The sequence below is a fragment of the Neofelis nebulosa genome, chromosome 5 (assembly GCF_028018385.1).
Source record: "Neofelis nebulosa isolate mNeoNeb1 chromosome 5, mNeoNeb1.pri, whole genome shotgun sequence".
Lineage (NCBI taxonomy): Eukaryota > Metazoa > Chordata > Mammalia > Carnivora > Felidae > Neofelis > Neofelis nebulosa.
The window spans coordinates 44,081,175-44,104,587 of record NC_080786.1 but is presented as its reverse complement, the minus strand read 5'-3'; the positions used below and the strand labels follow the sequence as shown (position 1 = coordinate 44,104,587).

Below are 23,413 nucleotides of genomic sequence, written 5' to 3'. Positions count from 1 at the left end.
CAAGGTTTGTTTATACAGGTTTCTTGGCCCCAAATTCCCTGTCTCTGCTGATAAGAATGTCTTCCTTCCTCCTGGTACAGAGAGGGTAATAAAACACGGCAGTTTTATGATCTGTTTCAGCGAAGAAGGGCAAAGAGGTTGGGAGGGGTCAGAGTGACCATCCTGCTTCTGCCATTTTCTTGAACTCCTTCAGTTTAAGGTATTCACTATGCTAAGTTGCCATATTTTGGGGGTGATCTGAACCCTATAAACTTATTGCTTGCTCTTCATTCTTCTGTGGAGCCTCATTTTCTACCAAAATGCTGTAGGTTGTTATCCCTGGAAGCAACTATCAGCTAAATCAAGGCACTTGGAATAATCGATAATATTTTAATTATATTTACACTTTTCAAATAATTTTTATATCCACTCTGTCCTTTAATTTTGAAACAGTCCTGTTACGGAGTTACTATAATCATCTATATCATTTATATTTTATAGAAGATGAAACTAACTCAGAGAGATTCTAATTCTGGATTTATTTTGAGGCTTATCTGGGTTGTGTAATGGTATGCACTCATTAGACTGTAACTTATATATGTACACACACATACGTATTATTCTATGGTTGCCAGTTTCCCCAAATGAAAAAATTCTTCACTGATCTTTCCAGTGAATGTCCTAAGAGCACATTTGGTAAACAAGGAGCTCAATCTTTTCAAAACATCCTTCTTCCTTTTTGGAAGACTGCATCAGTGAACAGGTAAATTTTCTTTATAAAGTGTAACAAATAGTAATCTACTGTTAAAAAAAAGGGTAAGTGTGTTTATCGCATCCCATGATGGGGCAACATTCTATTAAAGTCAATATGAAAAATATAATTTGAAAGATATTTTAATCATATGTGAAGACATCAATGAAATAATACCAAATAGGTAAAAAGCCGAATTGTTCTTTTCTTATGTTTTTAAAGTATATTTTTCTGATTTTCCATAATGAGCATGTATTAATGTTATTAATCAGTAAAATAATGCTAACTTACTTGAAATATATATGATTTGAGATTACTTTTGTTCCAAAAAAATCACAGGGTTGTTTTGCTCAGTTTTTCTGGTTTCAGTTTTTGAGTTTATTGTTAACTAGCTTGGCTGTTCTACCCTCACTTGAAAGCAACATTTCTAAAACTTGATTAAATTGTCTCCCAAACCAAACTACCCTTCTTGGCATCCCTATTTCTGTCCTTTTTGTTCAAGTTCCAAACTCTGGAATTTTTTTTTTTTCAGTCCATCTCCAGCTACCTATTTCCATCCCAATGTCTTTTCTTTAGCACATCTCTTTGTCACCTCAACTTAAAGTTGTCTCCACATGGAATCCTCATCTTGGGCTCTGTCACTTCCAGCTAGCATGCTGTCACTGCCAGAGCCATCTTTCAGAATTATGTATTTGCTCACGTCACTTCCTTGCTCAAAAACCAAGTACATGGCTTGTTGGAAAAAGAGCTATTCTGGGTCTTTATCAATTCAAAATGAACTGGGTACATTTTGTTTCAGGAAGCAAGGAGGTGCTCAAGGAATGATAGGGGTGTCTCAAAGGGTACAGAAATTGACTTAATAAGATGTTCCCACTGCCATACTTGGACCAAATGAGCATCTAAAAGAATAATAACAGTTATGAATTATAACACATTGAATTAGAAAATCCATGAGTCCACAATAATAGGAAGTTAAAAATGCAGAAGAAACGATAGAATTAGAGAAGCGGCACCCTGCAATCAATCACTGTGATAACTGGTAATCAGTGGATATGAGGATCATGAGTGGATGGTAAATCCATTAGTTGAAATGTCCTTAGGGAATAGCATATGACACAGTCTCAAAGTTATTATCGCACAAATTACTAGTTGCAAGGGGGCATATGTTTATAGATCTGAAAAACATCACCTTAACCAACAGATCAAAAGCATCACCAATTGTAGTGAGAGGCCCATAATGTATGCACATCCATTAGGTGTTCTTGACAAAATGTTGAACCTAAGTTTGGTTGTGAGGAAGCAATCAGAAAAGCCCAGGTTGTGGGACATTCTATAAGGCAACTTGCTGGTATTCTTCAAAAACAGTTTAATATTCTAAAAAACTAAACGGCAGCAAGACTAATGTAGATTAAAGGAAACTAAAGAGATGTAACCCTGTGTGTAAATTTTCATTGGGTCCTGTACAAAAAAGTAAAAAACAGTTGCAGAACAATAGAATATCTTTATTTTGGGGAGATATGTACTGATGTGTTCAGGTGTGAGATATCACAATATCTACAACCTATTTTCAAGGGGTAAAGCAATAAAAATGTGTAAATAAATAAATATATGTGCATGTATATGTGCATATACATACAGAAAAAGGGAGAGCAAGCAAAAATGGTAAAATATTCACAGAAGGTGAGTCTAGATAAAGAGTATACAGAGGTATATTGACTATGCATTCAGCCTTTTGGTAGATTAAAAAAAATTAATGAAATGCTACTGGATATAACCAGTTGTGCTCATTTTGTAAGCAACTCAAGGGCTGAGTCATGTCCAATAACCTCATTTCCCCAGCATTAGCACCCCATGTCAATCTGGTCTTCATAAACTTCTCCCCTCTGATGCTTGATAAGAGCCCTCTCTTAGGTCAGACCAGTCTACTTATGCTTACAACTCTGCTTGTACCCATCCGCCTATGAATACTGTTCATTCTCTCTACTCAAGTGAAGACGTTCTCCTCCTCATCAATACCATCCTCACCTGAACATAAATATGGTCACCTAGGGGGTGCCTGGGTGGCTTGGTCGGTTAAGCGTCCGACTTCGGCTCAGGTCACGATCTCGCGGTCCGTGAGTTCGAGCCCCGCGTCGGGCTCTGGGCTGATGGCTCGGAGCCTGGAGCCTGCTTCCGATTCTGTGTCTCCCTCTCTCTCTGCGCCTCCCCCGTTCATTTTCTGTCTCTCTCTGTCTCAAAAATAAATAAAACCTTAAAAAAAAAATTAAAAAAAAAATATGGTCACCTAGGCTGACACCTACTGTTTCCCCCTCATATTTATATAAGTGAAGATATTCACATATCATCCTCACATGAGAAAAGCAATGGTCATAGCTTGATTCTTAGAGAACCCACCCTACCTAGAAAATAACGTCTTCAATAAAGAAATATAGGTTGATTGATCACACACCTTCACTGCATTCATGTACGATCATTATTTTGATATCAAAATTCCATAAGAAAGGAACAAATTTACTAAATTAACTAGTTTCCTCTGTGGAATGCCGAGCAGAAAGTCATTTTAAAAACTTATTTTAAACATTAGGTGCTTTTGAATTAAGTGTTTCCATTTTTATGTGGACATTTGGTATTACACAGACTGCAGTATGCGTGGATGAGTAGGGGAAGGTACCTATCTGATCATTTATCCACAATATCTCCTTGTCTCATCCTATAGCATTAACCGTCTTCTTCTATGTTTAATTTAGACACTGCTGTCAATGATTTTTTCTTCCCTTGGAATTGCTTTCTCTGGATACTGCCTGGTCATATCCGCTCTGGGCCTTGTTCAGGGTCCATACTGCCGCACTCTTGATGGCTGGGAGTACGCCTTTGAAGGCACTGCTGGACGGTAAGGAATAATTCTCCAAATCAAGAGGCTCAGAAAACCAGAAACACCTGGCTTCATGCTCCTGCTCACTTTCCATGATAACTTTGGGGTTCCATGTGGGTACGTTAGTGCAGAATTTTCCTATTAGTTTAATAACACACAGCCAATTTCTTCCTACACAGATCTCTGGTTAGATGGAGGGTTTTTTTTGCCAGTCTTTTAATGTCCTATGCATTCACTATTTTGAGGCTGATGTGGAGATATCCAAATGAAAGGTGTGTTTTTCCTATACTTCAGAACAAAGCTTTGTGGTTATTGTGGTCTGGCAACTGCTGGAGCCTGGGACTTGAGTGGTTCTAGCAACTCAATCTTGTTTTGTGGCCAATTTGGATGTGTGGTCCATTACAGATGGGAAGGGGCTTGGCTGGGAAAGAATCACAGTACCCATGGATGGTGTTACCCATGCTATGCCATCAAGGACAACATAGAGATAGAACTGGGCAGGGTGAGCAACAAAGTGCAGAATGAGATCCAGGGACGTGACCAGGTGCAGGAGTTTATGGAGGAGCCAGGAGATTATCTAGCATGTATTGAAGAAGAGTCTAGGGCGGTAGCCTTACTTAGAGGGCTGGTGGTTCAGTCAGGTGTTGAGGAACCCAATCGTAGATCGAAGAACACCTCACACTGACATTGAGCCTACCAGCACCTGGTTTATTGACCTGCCAGCACCTGTAGAAACAGCTCTAGAGGAAGCAGGGCCCAGTCGGAGATATAGGAGAGGTTCATTGAATCTCTCCCTGTCTCGTCTTGTGCTCAGAATTCTAATGGTATAAATTGAGGGAGTGTCAGTATCACTCCATAGGGAAGTTACAGTTTCTTCTCAACACCATATGACTGGGTCTATTGTTCAAGGCCCACATTCATTTGAAGGCTTGCATGCTCACCTAGGCCTGCATTGCAAAGCTACTTCTGTGCCCATAGTCACCTTCATTCATTCCGAAGCTTCTAGTGCCATGTGCTTGAGCAGAGCTCTCTTTCAGGTCAGGGGAACTAGAAAATAACTCTGAGCACTCTTGTGGGACACAAGGGGCTTAGGAAAGGGGACCTAATGTAGAAAGTCCCACTGGGTGCAAAAAATCATTTTTTGTGCCAGCATCCCCTGAACTTTCCTCCACACCCAAACCAATGAAGACTTCCCTTTCAACGCAAGAACCTCAGACTTCTCACATGCCTCTCCATTACTCTTTAAAGTTGCCCTTGAGGGGCGCCTGGGTGGCGCAGTCGGTTAAGCGTCCGACTTCAGCCAGGTCACGATCTCACGGTCCGTGAGTTCGAGCCCCGCGTCAGGCTCTGGGCCGATGGCTCGGAGCCTGGAGCCTGTTTCCGATTCTGTGTCTCCCTCTCTCTCTGCCCCTCCCCCGTTCATGCTTTGTCTCTCTCTGTCCCAAAAATAAATAAAAAACGTTGAAAAAAAAAAATTTAAAAAAAAAAAGTTGCCCTTGATAGTCGTATTCATCCAATCCCAACTATATACAAATATTTGGAGGTAAAGCATCGGCAGCCACGAAGGAAGTTAAGTCTCTGGTCTCCTAAAGAAATTTCCAAGGCTTGGCAATTTCTGGGTGAAACAAGTGTTAATGTTGAAATTCTACAAATCGGTTATCGATTTGCACATTTATGCAACAAAGATTTATTGAGCACCTACTACGTTCAGGTCTTGAATTAGGTGCTAGAGAGTCAAAGATAAATTACATAGGTTTACTTCCCTCTAGGAGCTCAGACAGACCTTACAGAATAGAATGCTAAGATGGGAGCTTTTTTGTAGCAGAGAGTCTTCAATGCTTATACATCCGGGTTCAAGTCTTCTATATGCTACTTACAAAATCTATGACCTAAACAAATATCCCTAAGCCTCTGTAAATGGGAGATCATGATCATTTCTATTGCATAGAACTCACAATTAAATGGAAGGAAAGCACAAATTAGATTTCATAAATGCTTAAGACATGCCAGCTTTTATTACTAACATCATTACCCTGTGTAATCTTTTATGCCACATGAGGTCTTTCACCTGCCCAGGTGGGTTGGGGTGGGGGGCAGTAGACTCAGCCACTGGGTGACTGGTATTTGTTGATCTTTGCCATGTACCAGGCACTGCTTTAGGTCTTAGACCTGGCTATTCAGGGGTGCATAAATCACAATGGAGCTCTCAGAGTACACAGTTTAGTGAGGGAATAGATATAGATACAGATAAGATAAAATTACAATATAATAAAGTAAAAGTTGTGATAGAGCCATATATGGAGGTTGTGGAGGAAAGGACTATCAGAAAAAGTGTCTCTATTCCTTCCAGACCCTGCTAATGCACTTACTAGTCTGTGGTTTACACAAAGAATAAATAGCACCATAGTCTGGGAGAAAAATCAAAACCCTGCAAGTCACCTTGCTTAAAAGTGTTGGGTGATCTGTGCATAGCATATACTGGGAACAGTCTAGAGTAAGGATCTTGAAGGGATTAGCTTCCTTAGTGGCTGAGACTGAGTTAAGAGTATGAGGGTGTATGAAATGGGTCTAGGGTAATAGTAACAGAAAATTATATCTGTACCATGCTTTACAGGCTCCAAAGCATTTTTTACACACTTTTCAACAAATATTCGTAATAACCCTAGGGTTAGATATATTAAGCCCATTGTCCAAATAAGCCTCTAGAGGTCAGAGAGGTAAAGTCTCTTGCTCAAGATCCTACAGATTCAGGAGTTCCATATTGAATACTTTTTGCCACTTGAGACCTAAGGGCCATTAACAATATCAGGAAATTCTCAGAGTGCTTCTGAGTGTCCTGGAGCATAGAGAGTAGGAAATAAAGAGAGGAAACAGAAAACGAAAGAAATAGGAGAGAAATGGAGGGGGGAGAAGGAAAAACTAAGAGAAGAGAGAAGTCATGGTGGTAGTGTTCCTCAAAATGCAGAATTCATCTCTTTCTACCACAGACGCTAATGCTCAAGGCCACTTGTCCAGTACCCAGGTTGCCTTAGTTGCTGTCTTAAGGAAAAGCATATTGCTGTTGACAAGACATTTATAAACAACTCTTCCATATAAATAGGTTCGATTGTTTTTGTTTGGGGAATTTTCTGAGGAGGCCAGTTTTCCATTTTGATTCAGTTGAACAGTGTCACCCTTAGGACAAGTGCTGATAACCATAGCATTTCTGGAAGTGAGCATAAGTCAGCAGGGTAGATTCAGCATGGTTTTAAGATTATCTTCATAGTGGTTTAATTCTCACAATCTAGTGCAAAACTAAACTAATTGAACCTTTCAATCTTTTGCATTCCCACCTCAGAATCTAAATCTTAGCAGCAGTCAAGCAGCAATGTTCTAAAGTCACCCTGTGGACTCCAAACCAGGAACAATAGTATCACTGGGAACTTAAAAAATCTTGGGGCGCCTGGATGGCTCAGTCAGTTAGGTGTCTGACTCTTGATTTCGGCTCAGGGCATGATTTCATGGTTTGTGAGATCGAATGCTTTGTTGGGCTCTGCTGGGACAGTGTGGAACTCTCTACCTCTCATTGCCCCTCCCCCACTCGCTGCCTTTCACACATGCACGCTCTCTCTCAAAATAAATAAAAACCAATTAAAAAAAGAAAAAAGAAAAAAGAAAAAGAAGTGAAAAATCTTAAGCCCTATCCAGACCTTCCAAATCAGAAATTCTGGGGTGTATCTCTGTAACCTGCATTTTCAGAAGCCCTCCAGATAATCCTGATCTATGCTCAAGTTTGAAAACCAGTTTGAAAGGTCTTTGGGACAGAGTTTAGGAATTTCTAGCAGCATTTACCTTTGCTATTTTGCCACATGTGTGATTTTTGTATCTAGCACAAGCTCAGCTTTGTCTCTGACAGCCCAGGCTAACTTCTGGACTTTTAGGGAAATGAACAATCTTCAACTTTCTTGGTATTGACACATGCTGCCTTTTGTTACTAGTGACCTTATCCATATGTGCTTGCCTTCTAACTGAACTAAAATGGTCTCTGAGGCAGGCATCATGTTTAAATAAGCATAGCCCAATGCTATGCATACTATATATATATATATATATATATATATATATGAATGATTTTTTAAATGTATTAATTCACATTTAATAATATTATGTATTTCAATCATATATATTAATTTCCCAAACAGACCAAACATCTGTGGCCTTCTTGCTTGGACCAATCTTGCTGACCATATCCCTCCTCTCTGTCAGTTTCCTTACAGATTCCAGCATCTGGATTCAGTGCCTGGAACCTGCACATGTAGTGGAGTGGAATATCATTTTATTTTCCATTCTCATAGCACTCAGTGGGCTTCAGGTGATTGTTTGCCTCATCAGAGTAGTCACTCAGTTATCCAAGATACTGTGTGGAAACTATTCAGTCATCATCCAGGTAATAGATCATTAGTGGCACCTGTACGTCTTCCATTTTACCCCCACTGTCCAAGATTCAGTGACTCTTGTTGAATGGTTTTTAGACTCCCATCATTTTCTTTCCCTTCCTACTGCCCTCGTCTTTACTCAAACTTTAATATTTCATTTTTTTTATATTCCAATGTGTCTGTTGGCTTGCCTATATGAAATGAATCAATGGAATAGTTATAAAATCTGCACTCAGTGTTTAGTGGTGAAAAGAGCAGAAGTGTTTTGCATGAGCAACATTTCAGTGTTCTGTGTAGAAATAACCCAAAGCACAGAGAAGTCTTACTATTTATTGAGAATTTCCCTGTTCATAAGATAACTGAAGGCTCATAACATTATCCCATTGAAATAATTTCTCTTCTGAATGCTGCTACATTAACCTAATAACTATTCTTTATAGTGAATCATTAGCAATTGATTTTAAAGGAGAGAAATCTGTTTTTATCCCTTCAAAACTGCTTCTGCTTCATCTACTAAAATACTGATGTTAATTTAGTTTGGTTGAAACTGCTAAAACTACCTGGCAAGTCCCAAGTGAACAGAAATCATGAGTGAGTAATCTTGCGTCTTATTTAAAAATAGCTACAGCCTTCCTGGTAGTTTCAAATAGATATTTTCCAAATTCATCATGTTTTGATTATGAACTATAATTTTAAGTTGCTACCTGGATTATGGATCATTAATCAAGCCAAATTTACTACTTTACTCACTTTATTTTTCTTTTTTCATAGCCTGGAATTATTTGAATAAGGACAAGAATGTTTTCCATTATCAAGATATGCCATCTGTTTTTCTCATATCTACTGTATAGACTTAAGGGCAATATTCCAGTGATGATGTTTTCTCCATTTGGTGTTTGTTGTGCCTGCTTATGAAATTTACATTCCTCACTGAATGTGCCAACTATGCTACCTTTCCACTTAGAATATTTTTCTAAGCAATATGTGTCAGGATCTTCAGAAATGTTTATACCCTTTGGTCAAACAAATCCATTTCCAATAATCCATACTATGGAAATAAATAAGAATAGAAGATAAAACTTTATGAAAATATAAATAATACATTATTTAATATTCTGGAAAATTAGAAATATCCAACAGTCTAACTTTAGGGGAAGAATTAAAGAGTAGTATATTAGTTGTAATATAAAGTCATTACAAAATATGTCACACAGTCATTACAAATCACATTTTTAAGATTATGAATACTGCTAATTTACAAGAGATTATAAATTCATGTTTATAGTATACATATAACCACCTAAAGTAAACACCAAATAATCAAAATTTACAATAAAAACTAAATCTAGAAGGATTTTCAGAAAAATGTCAACTGTCATTGACTTGGATCATAGGTGACCCTTCCTACTTTTCTATATTTTCCAAATTTTCTTTATTATGTTTTATCATTAAAATACATTTTTAAAACTCATATTTTTACTATCAAGATTTTTTGCTTTTTTCTGTTTAAAGATACTGCGTTTTTCATATGTTTTCCTACCTTGAGTATCTATAATATATCATAAACTAATACTTAATGTTCAGTAAGGAAAGTAGTGAGGTAGAAAAGACAAAAAAAGTTTTATATAAGCCTATATAATCTTACTGAGCTGTTAGCCTAATTTTCTCATTCCTGATGATGAGTGTGGTGGGCTACAAGAGGTAGCCTTGAAATAAATGATCAGTTGAGGATATGCTCAATGGGTTAAAGAAAGTGACCATTGATCAGTTGATACCTATATTATGGGCAGTTACCACTACTTGCATTTATAGAAAAAAAATTAAGTAAAACATTTAGAAACTTTCTACCTATACTTACCATGACTTCTTGGAGAACAGCAGCCATGTTTTATGTTTCCCATCATCCATAGGACATAGCATAAAGTGGGCATAGTAGACACTCAGTGTTGGATATTCATGTCAGGCCCTTCTCCCCTTCACTGTTGCTCTGCTGAACACCTGTCTCCAACATAGGCCCACCAGGCCGTAACACTTCTGCCACTTGCCCATTGCTCTCCTCCATGAACACTGTCAACAATACTCTGTCAACACTTGCTCTGTGCCAAAGCTGGGCAGTAGCCTGGGGCAAAGGGGAAAATGCTTCTCTCTTTGGTGCCTGCTCTGTCTACATCCTCCTTTGAGGGCAGCCACCCTGTCCACAGCCTTTGCTGATGTAAGTAAGCATCCTGAAAGCAAGCCATGTTGTATATCAGATGACCTCCATGCCCTGGACCCAGCAGAAGGAATTGGGACGGGCACCCAAGCCATGGGCAGCCTGTTGTTACCCTACTAGCTTTGACTGAGCCACGAGTGAAACACTATCCAAATGAGATTGGTGGTCATTCCTGCTTGAGAATCTCAACTAGGAAGCCAAGAATGAAGCAACCCAGTCACTGCTTTCAGGAAAATAATTAAAGGATGAGAAAGGATGCCAAAATACTGAGAGTATCTGATTACTCCACCAAGCCCATAAACTTGTCATATCCAGCACGCTCTTTTCTTAGGTCTCCCAATGACTCCTCAGTCCTCTTGTAAACAGACTTCTGGAAGGTCAACCCCACCAGTTTGTCAGACACGTTCAGACTGTCTCAGTCTTATTCAGATTCAATACAGCATCATACCTTGAGTGGACCATGAGTAGACAGACGTCAGCTGAACGACTCCACCACAGAACTGGAAACATTGTCTGAGAACAGGGGTGCAGCCAAATGCAGTACAGTGTATGTATTATTAAATTATTAACACAGCCATCCAAAATTTTGTTTTTATTTATTTTTTTAATGTTTTATTTATACTTGAGAGAGCACAAGCAGGGGAGGGGCAGAGAGAGGGGGACAGAGGATCTGAAGCAGGCTCTGCTCTGACAGCAATGAGGCGATGTGGGGCTTGAACTCACGAACTGTGAAATCTTGGCCTGAGACAAATTCGGATTCTCAACCAACTGAGCCACCCAGGTGCCTCCCGCAATTTTGTTTTTAAAGAGCATTTGCTAATGATTTACTTTCAAAGAAAAAAGCTGGATACAAATCTATGTGGGAAGTTTGAGCTCAAATTTTTAAATAACCATCTGATTACATGCAGACATGTATAAAATTTCAGATACAGACCAAAAAAGACAGGAACAATACCTAAATGTTAACAGTTAAGAATTATTCCCTAATGATGGGATTATGACTTATGTTTTTTTATTTGAAATTTTCATTTGAAAATGTATTTCTTAAATAATGATAACAAAAATCTCATTTAAAAAGAAAGTATCCTCTCATCCTATCTGTAAAATCTGTTTAAGGAGCTGAGAATAGAGAAACCCTAAACATGAAGGCATGTGTGTGATAGCCTTTTTTTTTTTTTTTTTTTTTTTTACTCTTTTCATTTTCTAATTCTCAGAGAGACTATTGCTAGCTCATTTTAATTAGGAATGAATTCTGCTTTATACATTTATGCTTTTATATTTGCAATTTCTCTCTTATTTCTTTTGCTTCAATCTCAATGTAATTTTTCTGACTTCTTAAATTCAATGCCTAGCTTATCAATTTTCAATCTTTCTTTTTCTCTTCTTAAAATAAGCATCTAAGACTTCGTACTTTTTCTGTAAGTACCACTTTGGTTGCATCTTCCAAGTTTTGAAATGTTGTATTTTCCTTATTACTTAGTTATAAATATTTTCTACTTTTCTTTATGATCTTTCCCTGTCTATGTGTTTTTAAATGTGCTTTTAAAATTTCCAATTATGTGAGTTTGGGCTTTTTTTTTTTAATTGATTTCCAGCTTAGTTATATCGTGATTATACAATGTGGTGTATATGATTCTGATACTTTGAACATTTTTAAAACATGTTTTATGGTTACTATTTGTAAATATTTTATTTACTTTTTTAAATTTTATTTTTTATTTTTTAAAATTTACATCCAAATTAGTTAGATGGTGCAACAATGATTTCAGGAGTAGATTCCTTTATGTACTTTAAAAGTATATGTTCATCCAAATATTGGGTTCAAGATTCAATAGTGTCCATTAGGAGAAGTTGTTAATTTTGTCGTTCAGATCCTTGGTTTCTTTTTGGCTGTTTGCTTGATCTATAGTATCTATGAAGATTAAATGGGTGTATGTATGTATACTAATTTGTATAATCTTATTTACATATTATATATAATATAAATATAGAATCTATTTATTATATATTATTTATCATATATTATATTATAATTAATTATATATTAATATATTAGTATATTATAATTATATATTAAATTATATATTTATTATATGATTATATATTATTATGTTATATATTATTAATATATTATCTCTATATTATATATTATATTATTATATATAATAATTATATTATATATTATTATATAGATATATAATAAGTAAATATATAAATACACACATATCTCAGAAAACAGTGTTTGGCACATGGATACAATTTATAAGTAGTCTATAACGTAGTGGCTTAAAAAATTTTTTTTTAATGTTTATTCATTTTTGAGAGACAGAGTGTGAGTGGGGCAAGGGGCAGACAGAGATAGGGAGACACAGAATCTGAAGCAGGCTCCAGGCTCCAAGCTGTCAGCACAGAGACCAGCACTGGGCTCAAACTCACGAACTGCGAGATCATGACCTGAGCCAAAGTCAGACGCTTAACCAACTGAGCCAACCAGGCGCCACTATAATGTAGTGGTTTAAAGATGTACTCTGGAGTCAGAATGCTCAGATTCAAATCTGGGCTCTGCCTTATTAGCTGTGTGATCCTGGTCAGGTTTATTTAAGGCATTTGTGCCTCTGTTTCTGAATTTGTAAAGTAGGAATAAGAACAGAGCTGTGTACATTTTGAGTTGGTACATATAAAGCTCTTAGAACCAGGGTGACTCAGAACCCAGTGTAGTTGGAGCAGATTTGCAATGTCTAGGACCTGGAAATACCACAGCTACAACAGAATGGGAAGGGAGTGAAGAAAGGTCCTAAGGTTCTAGGGAGAGAATAGGGTCAGAAGTCTGGGGAGGGAAAGGTAAAGTAGGCAAAGGTAAGAGAAGGCATTGCTAGGCTAGAGAAAGTGCAAGAGAGGCGAGCACTTCATTTTGTCGTTTTGACGCATGTTTGGAGAGTATAAACATAATAGCCATCATAATCTGATTCCTAAAACCCTAGTCTCTGGTGTATATACTTCCATCCCACTGAAAAGGTACGAGGAGGGGGTGTCTGGGTGGCTCAGTAGGTTAAACATCTACTCTTTATCTCAGCTCAGGTCTTTATTTCAGCTCAAGTCTTGATCTCAGGGTTGTGAGTTTAAGCCCCACATTGGGTTCCATGCTGGGCATAAAGCCTACTTAAAAAAAAAAAGCTACAAGGAAAGGATACAATTATGAAAACTACAACTATTTATATTTAGAATGACTCCTGCTAGTTCTGCTTCCTGCTTTGTGAGATGAAGCTGGAAGTTAGGGACAAGATTCCAGTCCTAGAGGAACTGGGATACCTGGTAGGAAACCAAGGTAAGAAGTCAAACTTGAGTGTGTGTAATTGGGCAGATAGGGCAGGACACACAAACCTGGCTACTAAAATCCTTTTACTACATGTGATGCCTGGCTACCCTGGCCAGAGCCAGCCCATGCCTGACCCAAGGAACAAAACCAGTTCAAATCAAATGTTTTTTCTGCATTAATATGAAAACACACACATGCACACACACACACACACACACACACACACACACACAAAATCTGATTTCACTCCTGCCTGAAATCACACTAAATTTATAATAAAGGTTTTTTTTAAGATGTAAACAAATATTCAGAGATTAGGGGAGACAACAGCAATAAAATTACAGAAGCTACAAAGCATACTGATAAAACATAACTGACAAAACCACCTTAAAAAAACATGAAAATCCCAAGCTTTAGGAGTAGGGGTGGTAAGCTGAGAGCCAGCATAATTTACATGTCAGAATCTTCAAAAGACTCCCCGATGGATAGCACCAGATACATCTGGAACTGGGAGTAAAGGAAGACCAACGAGGATTGGGTGAGTCCCTGTATACCTCTCTATGTCACTGGAAAATGGCAGACACTTGAAAGTTTATCCTCTGGAAAGGGTAAAAGAGAGGGTCTCTGAGTTCACCAAAGAGATGGATATTACACCCAAACTAAAGAGATTAAGTGACTGTTACATCCTGAATGAGGGATACTGAGACACACCTGCCCCAAAGCCCTTTTAATCCACTCAGATCTCAGAGTAACTATTAGCCAGAACTTTCCCTTCCAAGTTGGAGCCTCTTGTAGGGAGTCTGGCCAGTGCAAGAGGGAAAACTTAGATACTAACTGTGGTAGGCTGAATAATAACCCCCCAGAGTGTCCATGTCCTAATCCCAAGGGACTGTGAATATGTTACCCAGAAATGGACTTTGCAGATGTCATTAAATTAAGGATTTTAAAAAGGGGAGATTATCCTGGATTACCCAGGTAAACCCAACATAATCACAAAGGTCATTATAAGAGAGAGACCAGTATCACTTTCAGAGAAAGAAGATACAAGGACAGAAACAGGAATCGGAGAGGAGAGAAGCTGCCAGGAGGGGGTCAATCAAGGAATACAGGTAGCCTGCAGAAGCTGGAAAGGTCGAGGAAATGGATTCTCACCTAGACCTCCAGAAGGAACTTGGGCCTGCTAACCTCTTGATTTTATAACAGTGAAACTGATTTTGGACTGTCATTCCCTAGACCTGTATGATAATAAACTTCTGTTGTTTTATGTTACTATGTTTGGAGTTATTTGTCACCACAGCTATATGAAATAATATAGTGGCATTTGCAATGCTTCAATAAATGGCTCACCCAGTTTACCCAACAATGAAGTTCAGAGTCAATAAGCACACACTCAACTTCCAATTAGCTCTTCCCTTCCTTCATAATCATGAGCAGATAGGCAAGGGCCCTCACACATCTGAGGAACACGTCTTACATGAAAGATAGAGACTTTTGTTTTAGTCTCTATCTAAATGAAGACCGATTCAGAGGAAACCAATTTGGAAAGAAGAAAACTTTAAAAATATATATATCATGCATTCCTCAGGAAGATGACAAGATTTTGTGTTCATGAAGGAAGACAAGAATTATATATTTTTTTAAAGCATTCAACGAACAACAAAACTCTTAGAAATTAATAATAAGGTAGCATAAATGAAAAACTCAGTATAAGATTTGGAAAATGAAGTCAAGGAATCACTTAGAGACTAGAGCAAAAAGAATAAGATTTTTTTAAGTGAGCAAAAACTAAGGAAAATTAGAAAACTAGTCAGTCTAAGAAGTCAACACCAACTGATAGAAATTTCTGGAAAGAAAGAACAGACAAGATGGAAGACAAAAATAACAATGCAAGAAAATTTCATGAAACGGAAGAGCATGACTATCCAGATAGAAAAGTTATTCCAAATAGAGTTTTAAAACCCCTGATTGAAAGAGGATATTCTACAAGCTTTCAGAGGAAAAACGGAACAGGTCACATAGAAAGTATAGGGAATCATATTGGCTTTAAATTTCTAATAGCTAAATTAGAGAACAACTGGAGCAATGCCTTTAAAAGGAAGGAAATAATTTTGAAGGAAATTATTTCCATGATACATGACATTTTCTATGAGTAACTTCTCAAAATATCACCTTCCTGGAGAATGCACTCCACCAAAATGAGAGAATTCTTCCTCCTTGAAGAGGAAGAATTAAGATTCAGGAAACAGGAGATAGAACACAGAATAAAAGTGAGGGGAATTCCCAGAAAGGAGGAAAAGTGTGTTCCAAAATAACACCTGTTCACCAGGTGTAGAGCAATAGTCCCCTGGAGCAGTATGACTTGAGACACAAATATACATCAAGGGCAGTGATCACAAAGAGCCCTAATGCAAACATACTATCCTTTAACTTGAGGACAGTATGCCCGAGTGAAATTTGTATCTATACCTGGTCTGGCTTACCCATGTGCTGATGATGTTCCTGCTCTCCCTTCTGTTGTCCACTCTTTCAATCAGCTGAGGACCCTCAGCACTTCTGCAAAGTGCTCCTCTGCCAGCTCCTAAGAACTGAGAGGCCATGGGACTGTTCCACTTATCTTCTCCCAAGAGCCTTCAGCCAAAAGTTACACAGTTGCCCTTTTCGAACACAAATGGGTTTATGTTTGCTATTAATTTTTTCTTCAAAAAGAAACAATATATTGTTTAAGAAATAGATATCTTAAATAAAATGATTACAGAAAAGAGCAGCTTACTTTCCAGAGAATGAGCTGTGTTCACCTAGGCCAATTCAAACCTCTCCCTGCCTGTTCCTGGGTCTTTGACGATAAGTTCTGGATTTCATACAAAGTGGTTTTTTGGAAGTCGGGGGAATTTTAGTTCAAGGAAAGTCTCAAGCACAGCAGTGCAGGAACTTGCATTAATATTGAGGTTTGGTAGCCTTTCCCACTTTCTCCAAATTTGTAAGCAATCATATGTGCAACCTAGATCATGTCCTCCATATTCTTCCATGTGCCCTGAGGTATTTGGGCACCCTTAGGAACTCTGGTTCTGGTAGAGTTCATAACTTGCCCTCTAGGCACTGAGGTTAATATATTTGAGTGATTCTAAAGATTTTTATAAAAACTTATTTTTATTTATAGACAAAGTTGGGAGCCTGAGATCTTTAGAGAACAACTCACTATAGTTTCTGGACTACCCTTCATCCCTTTTATTTTCTGTGAGAATCTGGTTCTCAGTTTCCAGAACCACTGTATCTAATGTTGAGATACAACAGAAGATACTCAATGGAAATTGGAACTCCTTTAGGCTGGGAGCTGTGGTTTCGTCTGCAGACCACGTACATAGATCCCTGCTGAATGAGTACCACTGAGCAATCTTGGCCTCAGGGCATCCAGTTAAAGCTATTCCTGAAGGGCCTAGAAAAAAGAACCCTGGAAAATCAGCAAAATGTGAAAGCTTCCATTCCAGGGAGCAGGAAGAGGTACTCTAGCTGAGTCCTGCAGCTCTAGGGAATCCATCGGGTCCACCGTGGTGGAAATCTCCAGGAGTACAAGTGCTGACTGTCATGGAGGAGTCTTCCATCAGCTTCTCCAAACTGGAAAATGAAGCTCCTAGGAGTCATTTGGTGTTCGTGGATATGACAGGGCACATCTCACTGCTTAACCTCTAAGTTTAAAGCCTACTCTTCCCCTATTTTGGCAGAGGCAGCAGTATCCAGCCTAGGGGAAAGACAGGAAGATGGAAGAGAAACATTTGCAGGAATCCTGGAGGCAGTTCCAAGTACCTTGCATCAGCTTTTATAATACTACAACCCCCTAAGGATGAGTTCTTTTGTACCTGAAGATCTAAAAGGAGAGCCAAGGGGAAAAACTATGGCTGACTCAGAGTTCAGGGGCCCAGATTATAGCTTTTTTGGAGCTCAGTGATCAGAAATAGGGTTTGATCCCTTATGTTAAAGAGTCAGAGTAAAATCATTGAGTAAAAAGTATGTTTGGGGAATATGATAATTATTTGATCTCAAAAAGCACTTTTGAAATTGTAAATTACAAAGGGGTAAAGATACCTTTTTAATGGAGATATCTGACATCACTTTCTCTAAGTGACCCAACTGAATGTAGGAGGCATGTCGGTGCCTCTTGCATTTCCCCTAAGTTCACCCCATAGGGCCTCTGCAGATAGTTCCAGTATAGGCAGACAACTTTCTGCATCTAACTGAATATATTCTCTGGATGTAGGGACGTGCTTATACAGGAAACAGGGAGGCCAGAAGTGCCTGGGAGTCAATACCCCAGCAGTGAACTTCAGGTGAGTAAATTTCATAACCTCCATGCTTTTCGATCTGATAGTTCTGAGGGGGTACTATTCAGTTTTTCAAAGAATCCCCAGCCCGACTGAACCCCAGCTACCCACAGCATTAACTCACTTTTTGGCTTCTTTCCCTTCTTTGATTCACTTCCCAGTGCCAATTAAATGTAAATATTGCAGGATTTTAAAGTCATTGAAAGTAATGGAGAACTGCTCAAATCACACACAAGGTTTTGACAAATAAGGATTTGGCAGGTTAGGTTAGCAAATGTTTGAAGAAAAGTAAAAAAAAATTATGACAGGTTATATGTGTCAAAAGAATGATTTGAATATGATAGATTAAGAGATGCCCTTAGGGGGCGCTTGGGTGGCTCAGTTGGTTAAGCGTCTGACTCTTGGTTTCAGCTCAGGTCATGATCTCACGGTTCGTAAGTTCAAGCCCCACATTGGGCTCTGTGCTGACAGCATGGAGCCTGCCTGGTATTCTCTCTTTCCCTCTCTCTCTGCTCCTCCTCTGCTCTGTCTCTCAAAATAAATAAATTTAAAAAAAAATTTAAAAGGATGCCCTTAGTATTCCCTTCAATATTTAGCAAAATGACCCTATGTGTAAAGGTACTACATATATCGAAAGTGAAATGAAAGAATCTATATTGTGCTCTCTTAAAGCTTTGTTGACAAAAATTATAACATTTAAATCCAAATAACACTTGATTTGCTTTTGCCTCATCCTAAGATTTTGTCTAGACTTACAGGCCTAATCAAAATTGTGTGTTAGTGCCGGGGTGCAGGTCATGATCCCAGGGTCATAGGATTGAGCCCCTACATCGGGCTCCAATGAGCATGGAACCTGCTTAAGATTCTCCTTCTCTCTCTCTCTCTCTCTCTCTACCGCTCTCCCCCAGTCATACTCTTTTTAAAATAAAAAATAAACAAATAATTTTAAAAATTGTGTTAAATATTAGATTAAACCATGTAAAACTTATTTTTAGAAATAAAAAAGTAACATTTAAACTGATATAAAATAAAATAAGCTTATTTTCCCAATTGGTTTCATTTCTTTTTTTAAAAAAATTAATGTTTATTTATTTTTGAGAGAGAGAGAGAGATTGAGAGAAAGAGAGCGTGTGTGAACAGGGGAGGGGCAGAGAGAGAGAAGGGGACACAGTATCTGAAGCAGGCCCCAGGCTCTGAGCTGTCAGCACAGAGTCCAACACGGGGCTCAAATCCATGAACCATGAGATCATGACCTGAGCTAAAGTCAGATGCTTAACCAAGTGAGCCACACAGGTGCCCCTATAATGTAGTGGTTTAAAGATGTACTCTGTTTTCTTTGAAGAATTCTGATCTACAAAATCACAGTTTGCTCATTCTTAAAGATATTAGGGGAACCTGGATAGACAGGACTAGCCAACATTGTACTGTTGTGGGAGGGAAAAAAGTTTTCTCATGCACAGTTGTGTCATAGTTGCACCTGAAAGTAGGAAGTAGGAACATTATGAAGGATATGCAATGTGATGTCCCCAGAGCCATCAGTTCCTGGTTCCTTCAAGTCACTATCTTATATCTTAGTCTGAAAACCATGAGCGAAGTAGATAAAACAGTGAGGCAAAGTGACATACAGTTTTATGAATATGGAAGGATCCTTTAAAGTACTGTGGCACGGGGCGCCTGGGTGGCGCAGTCGGTTAAGCGTCCGACTTCAGCCAGGTCACGATCTCGCAGTCCGTGAGTTCGAGCCCCGCGTCAGGCTCTGGGCTGATGGCTCGGAGCCTGGAGCCTGTTTCCGATTCTGTGTCTCCCTCTCTCTCTGCCCCTCCCCCGTTCATGCTCTGTCTCTCTCTGTCCCAAAAATAAATAAAAAACGTTGAAAAAAAAATAATAAAAAATAAAAAAAAAATAAAATAAAATAAAATAAAATACTGTGGCACAACAATTTGTAATGAAGAGGAAAATGCTTGAAGTACAGAGAGGATAATCTGATTTTTCAGCATAGCACGTTGCTTATGAACTTGAGCCCTGGAGCCTGAATGGCTGGGTGTTCAAATTCTGGCTCCGTCTCTAATTGGCTGTGCGACCTTGGGTGGGAGTCTTACCTTCTTCCTTCTGCTTTACTTGTCTCACTCTTGAGGTGGTAGAGATTAAATGAGTTAAATTCCTCAAGTGCTTAACACATGTAGAAAGCAGACCAAAATTGTCATTATTGTCACTCTTATTGTTTTTCCAGGTCACAAAGCCAGTTTCAGGGTATTCTACAATGCATTCATTCAACAAACATTCATTAGGCACATACTGTGTGCGAAACACTGTTCTGGATGCTGAGGATACATCAACAAACAAAACCAACAAAAATTTATGCCCTAATGGGGTTTACATTTGGTAAGAAGAGACAGACAACAAACCTGATAAATAAGATTTGATAGTAAATTGGAAGATAAATGCTATGGACAAAAGGAAAAGTAGGGGGAAATCCCACGTGCTGGGGAGAGGGGAGGTGGAGCAGGTGTTGATATTAAATCATATGGTCAGGGTAGACCCCACTGAGAGGGTGACATACATACATACAAACATTTATTTATTTATATTTTAAGTAGGCTCCACACCTAACGTGAGGCTTGAACTCATAATCTTGAGATCAAGAATCACATGCTCTACCAACTGAGCCAGCCAGGCACCCCAAGAGGGTGACACTTAAATTAAAACCTAGTGGATGTGAAGAAAGGAGCTATGAGGATACCTGAGGGGGATGCATTCAGGCAGAGGAAGTGTCAGCGCAAGAGGCTTCTGTTGCAGGTGTGGCTGGTAAGGCTGGGGAGCAGCAAAGAAGCAAGCCTGGTCAGAGCAGAGCAAGCAAAGCAGAGAAAAGTGGAGGTGGGAGAAAAGAGGTAACAGCAGGTGAAATCCTTAAAGAGCTTTGAAAGTCATAGAAGGGACTATGGATTTTATCCTGCAGGAAATGGAGAGCCATTGCAAGCCTTTGAGAAGAGGAGTGACCTGATGGAATTTATATTTTTAAAGGGTCACTCAGGCTGTGTTAAGAACAGACTGGAGGGAGGCTAGAGCAGAAGCAGGAAACTATTTTGGAGGATGTTACAGTTCCCAAGAGGGACACAATGAACGGCTTGAACCAGGGAAATGTTAGGAGAGGTGGTGAGAAGTGGCTGGATTTTAGATTAAGTAAAACCTTGGATTGCAAGTAAGTTGTTCTGTGAGTGTTCCGCAAGATGAGCAAACATTTCTAATACATTTTAACTTGATAAATGAGTGGTGTCTTGGAATACAAGTAGTATGTGATACGGAACATCACATGATCACAGATGAGCCAATGATTCTTCTCTCTCTCTTTCTCTCTTGCTGCAGGATTGTGGGTGATCATCTCCCATGCTCAGATGCTTGGTCTCAGGCTGCGGCGTTTGGCAGAAATCAGTGATTTTTTGGGACATTGGAAGGTGCCCACTACTGGTACTAGTGTTTTTCTGTTTGTGTTTTTTTTGTTTGTTTGTTTTGTCACTTCAGAGCACCTATGGAAAGTCCTTTGCTTTTCCATGCAAGAGTAAGCTTAGGAAGGCTTTGCTTCATTCTAGGTCAGGCTGCCTGCAGGTAGACCCTTTCTTCTGCTGCCTCATTGCCAGTTACATTAAATACAGTATATGACAAGAGTTTATGAATACTGTACTGTAGTCAACATCTGTGCGAACCTATACTATGGCTCTATGCAGGAAAAGGTTGAAAAGAAAGGAGGTAAAAAGATGGAGCTGATTACAGTGGAAGTTAAGAAGGAAATCATCAAGAAGTGTTAACGGGGTATGCGAGTGGCCGAAATTGCAAGATTTTATAAGAAGTCTACGTCTTGCATCTCGTCTGCAGAGGAGGGGGAGAAAAAGGCAGAGGAATACCTCACTTCAAATGAGATTAGGGAGATGTGTAAAATGTGGGAAGCAGTGCAAAATTTTGTAGGAAATCATCACCCGAATAAGGCTGTAGCAGTGAGAGAGATGAATCTGTTTAACGACAATGCAATGTCACATTTACGCGAAATCCTCAAAAGGAGGCAAAATCAATTGTCATTGGATAGGTTCCTTGTTAAAGTGGCACGAAAAGGGAAAGATTCCATTGAGCCAATAGATAGCAGCGATTCCGTTAGTGATAGTGAAAGTCGTCCTACACAATAACCCTCCTCTCTCTAGTCTCCCTCATACCAGCCATGAAGGTCTTCAAAGGTAAGTGCAGGTTAATTTTTCTTCATCTTTTGCATTTGCTTTATTATTTTGTATTATATTAAATTATTGTATCATTTTTATATGAATATTTTTGGGTTGTAGAATAAATCATCTGCGTTTCCTTTATTTCCTATGGGGAAATTCGCTTTGATAGGCAAGTGCTTTGGATTACAAGCATGTTTCTGGAATGAATTAGGCTCACAAACCAAGGTTTTACTGTACACTTTGAACAGGTGACAAACTGAATGTGAAATGTGAAAAGGAGAGGAGATAAGGCTGAATCCAACGTTTCTGACCTGGCTTAGAAGGCTGAAAGTGCCATGAGCTGAGTAAAACGGCAGTGAATAAAATGGTTTTCGCAGGATGAGCAAGATCGGTTCAGTTTTGTGATTCTTCTTCTTGTTTCTCTACAGGTAAGATATTTTCCTCTTTCTGGCTTCTTTCAAGATGTTCTCTGTAGATTGAGTATGATATGCTTAAGTATAGGGTTTTGTTTTTGTTTTTTGGTATTTATTCTAGCATTTGTTTTCTGAGCCGTTCGGATTTGTAGCTTAGTAGTGTCTGTCACTAAATTTGGAAACTTCTTGGTCCATATTACTTTAAATATTTATTTTAGTCCATTTCTTTCATTCTTCTTCTGGCCCTCCAATTTTGTTACATTTAAAAATTACCTCATAATCCTGGAATATTCTCTGTGTGTATGTGTGTGATTTGTTTGGTTTTTTGTTTTCATTCTTTTTTCCTCTTTGCATTTCAGTTTTGGAAGTTTCTATTGACTGATCTTTAAGCTCACTGATTCTCTCCTTGGCTGTGTCCAGTCTAATGAAGCATCAGAAGCACTTTTATTTCTGTTATAGTATTTTTGATTTCTAGTATTTTCTTCTTCTTCTTCTTCTTCTTCTTCTTCTTCTTCTTCTTCTTGTTATTATTATTATTTAGAATTTTCATCTCCCTGCTTGCATTACTTCTCTAATGGGTTCAGGAAAAGTTGTTGATTTCCAGTTTGTCCAGTGTTTCTTATTGTAAGGATGGTAGTGATGACATCCAAGCTCTTAACATGTTGGAGCTAAAAATGAAAGTCTTAGGAATTCATATTTGGGCATATTGATATCGAGATGTCTATGAGGTTGTTGTTACTCAAAGTATGGTTCATGAATCTGCAGCACTGGCATCCCCAGAGAGCCAGCACAGAAATGCAGAATATTGAGCTCTACCCCAGACCTACAGAAGCAAAATTTACATTTTGAAAGATCTTCAGATTTTTATGGGGATTCATCTGCATGTTTGAGAAGTGCTGTATTAAGCAACTAGGTGGAGAGATCCAGGTTG

At 38.6% G+C, this 23,413-nt stretch overlaps 1 protein-coding gene across 3 annotated transcripts in view; it reads left to right on the top strand.

The window, feature by feature from the left end:
- TM4SF18 (transmembrane 4 L six family member 18) overlaps positions 1 to 14,814 on the top strand; it is a 31,082-nt gene extending 16,268 nt beyond the window's left edge. For 2 of the 3 annotated variants that reach the window (XM_058730185.1, XM_058730183.1), the window contains 3 exons: positions 3,478 to 3,620; positions 7,848 to 8,028; positions 8,789 to 14,814. In XM_058730185.1, coding sequence (XP_058586168.1) covers positions 3,478 to 3,620; positions 7,848 to 8,028; positions 8,789 to 8,803 — 339 coding nt within the window. In that variant the 3' untranslated portion in view covers positions 8,804 to 14,814. The remainder of the gene's footprint in view (positions 1 to 3,477; positions 3,621 to 7,847; positions 8,029 to 8,788) is intronic. The other variant, XM_058730184.1, reaches the window with a different exon arrangement.
- Positions 14,815 to 23,413: the final 8,599 nt, after the last annotated feature.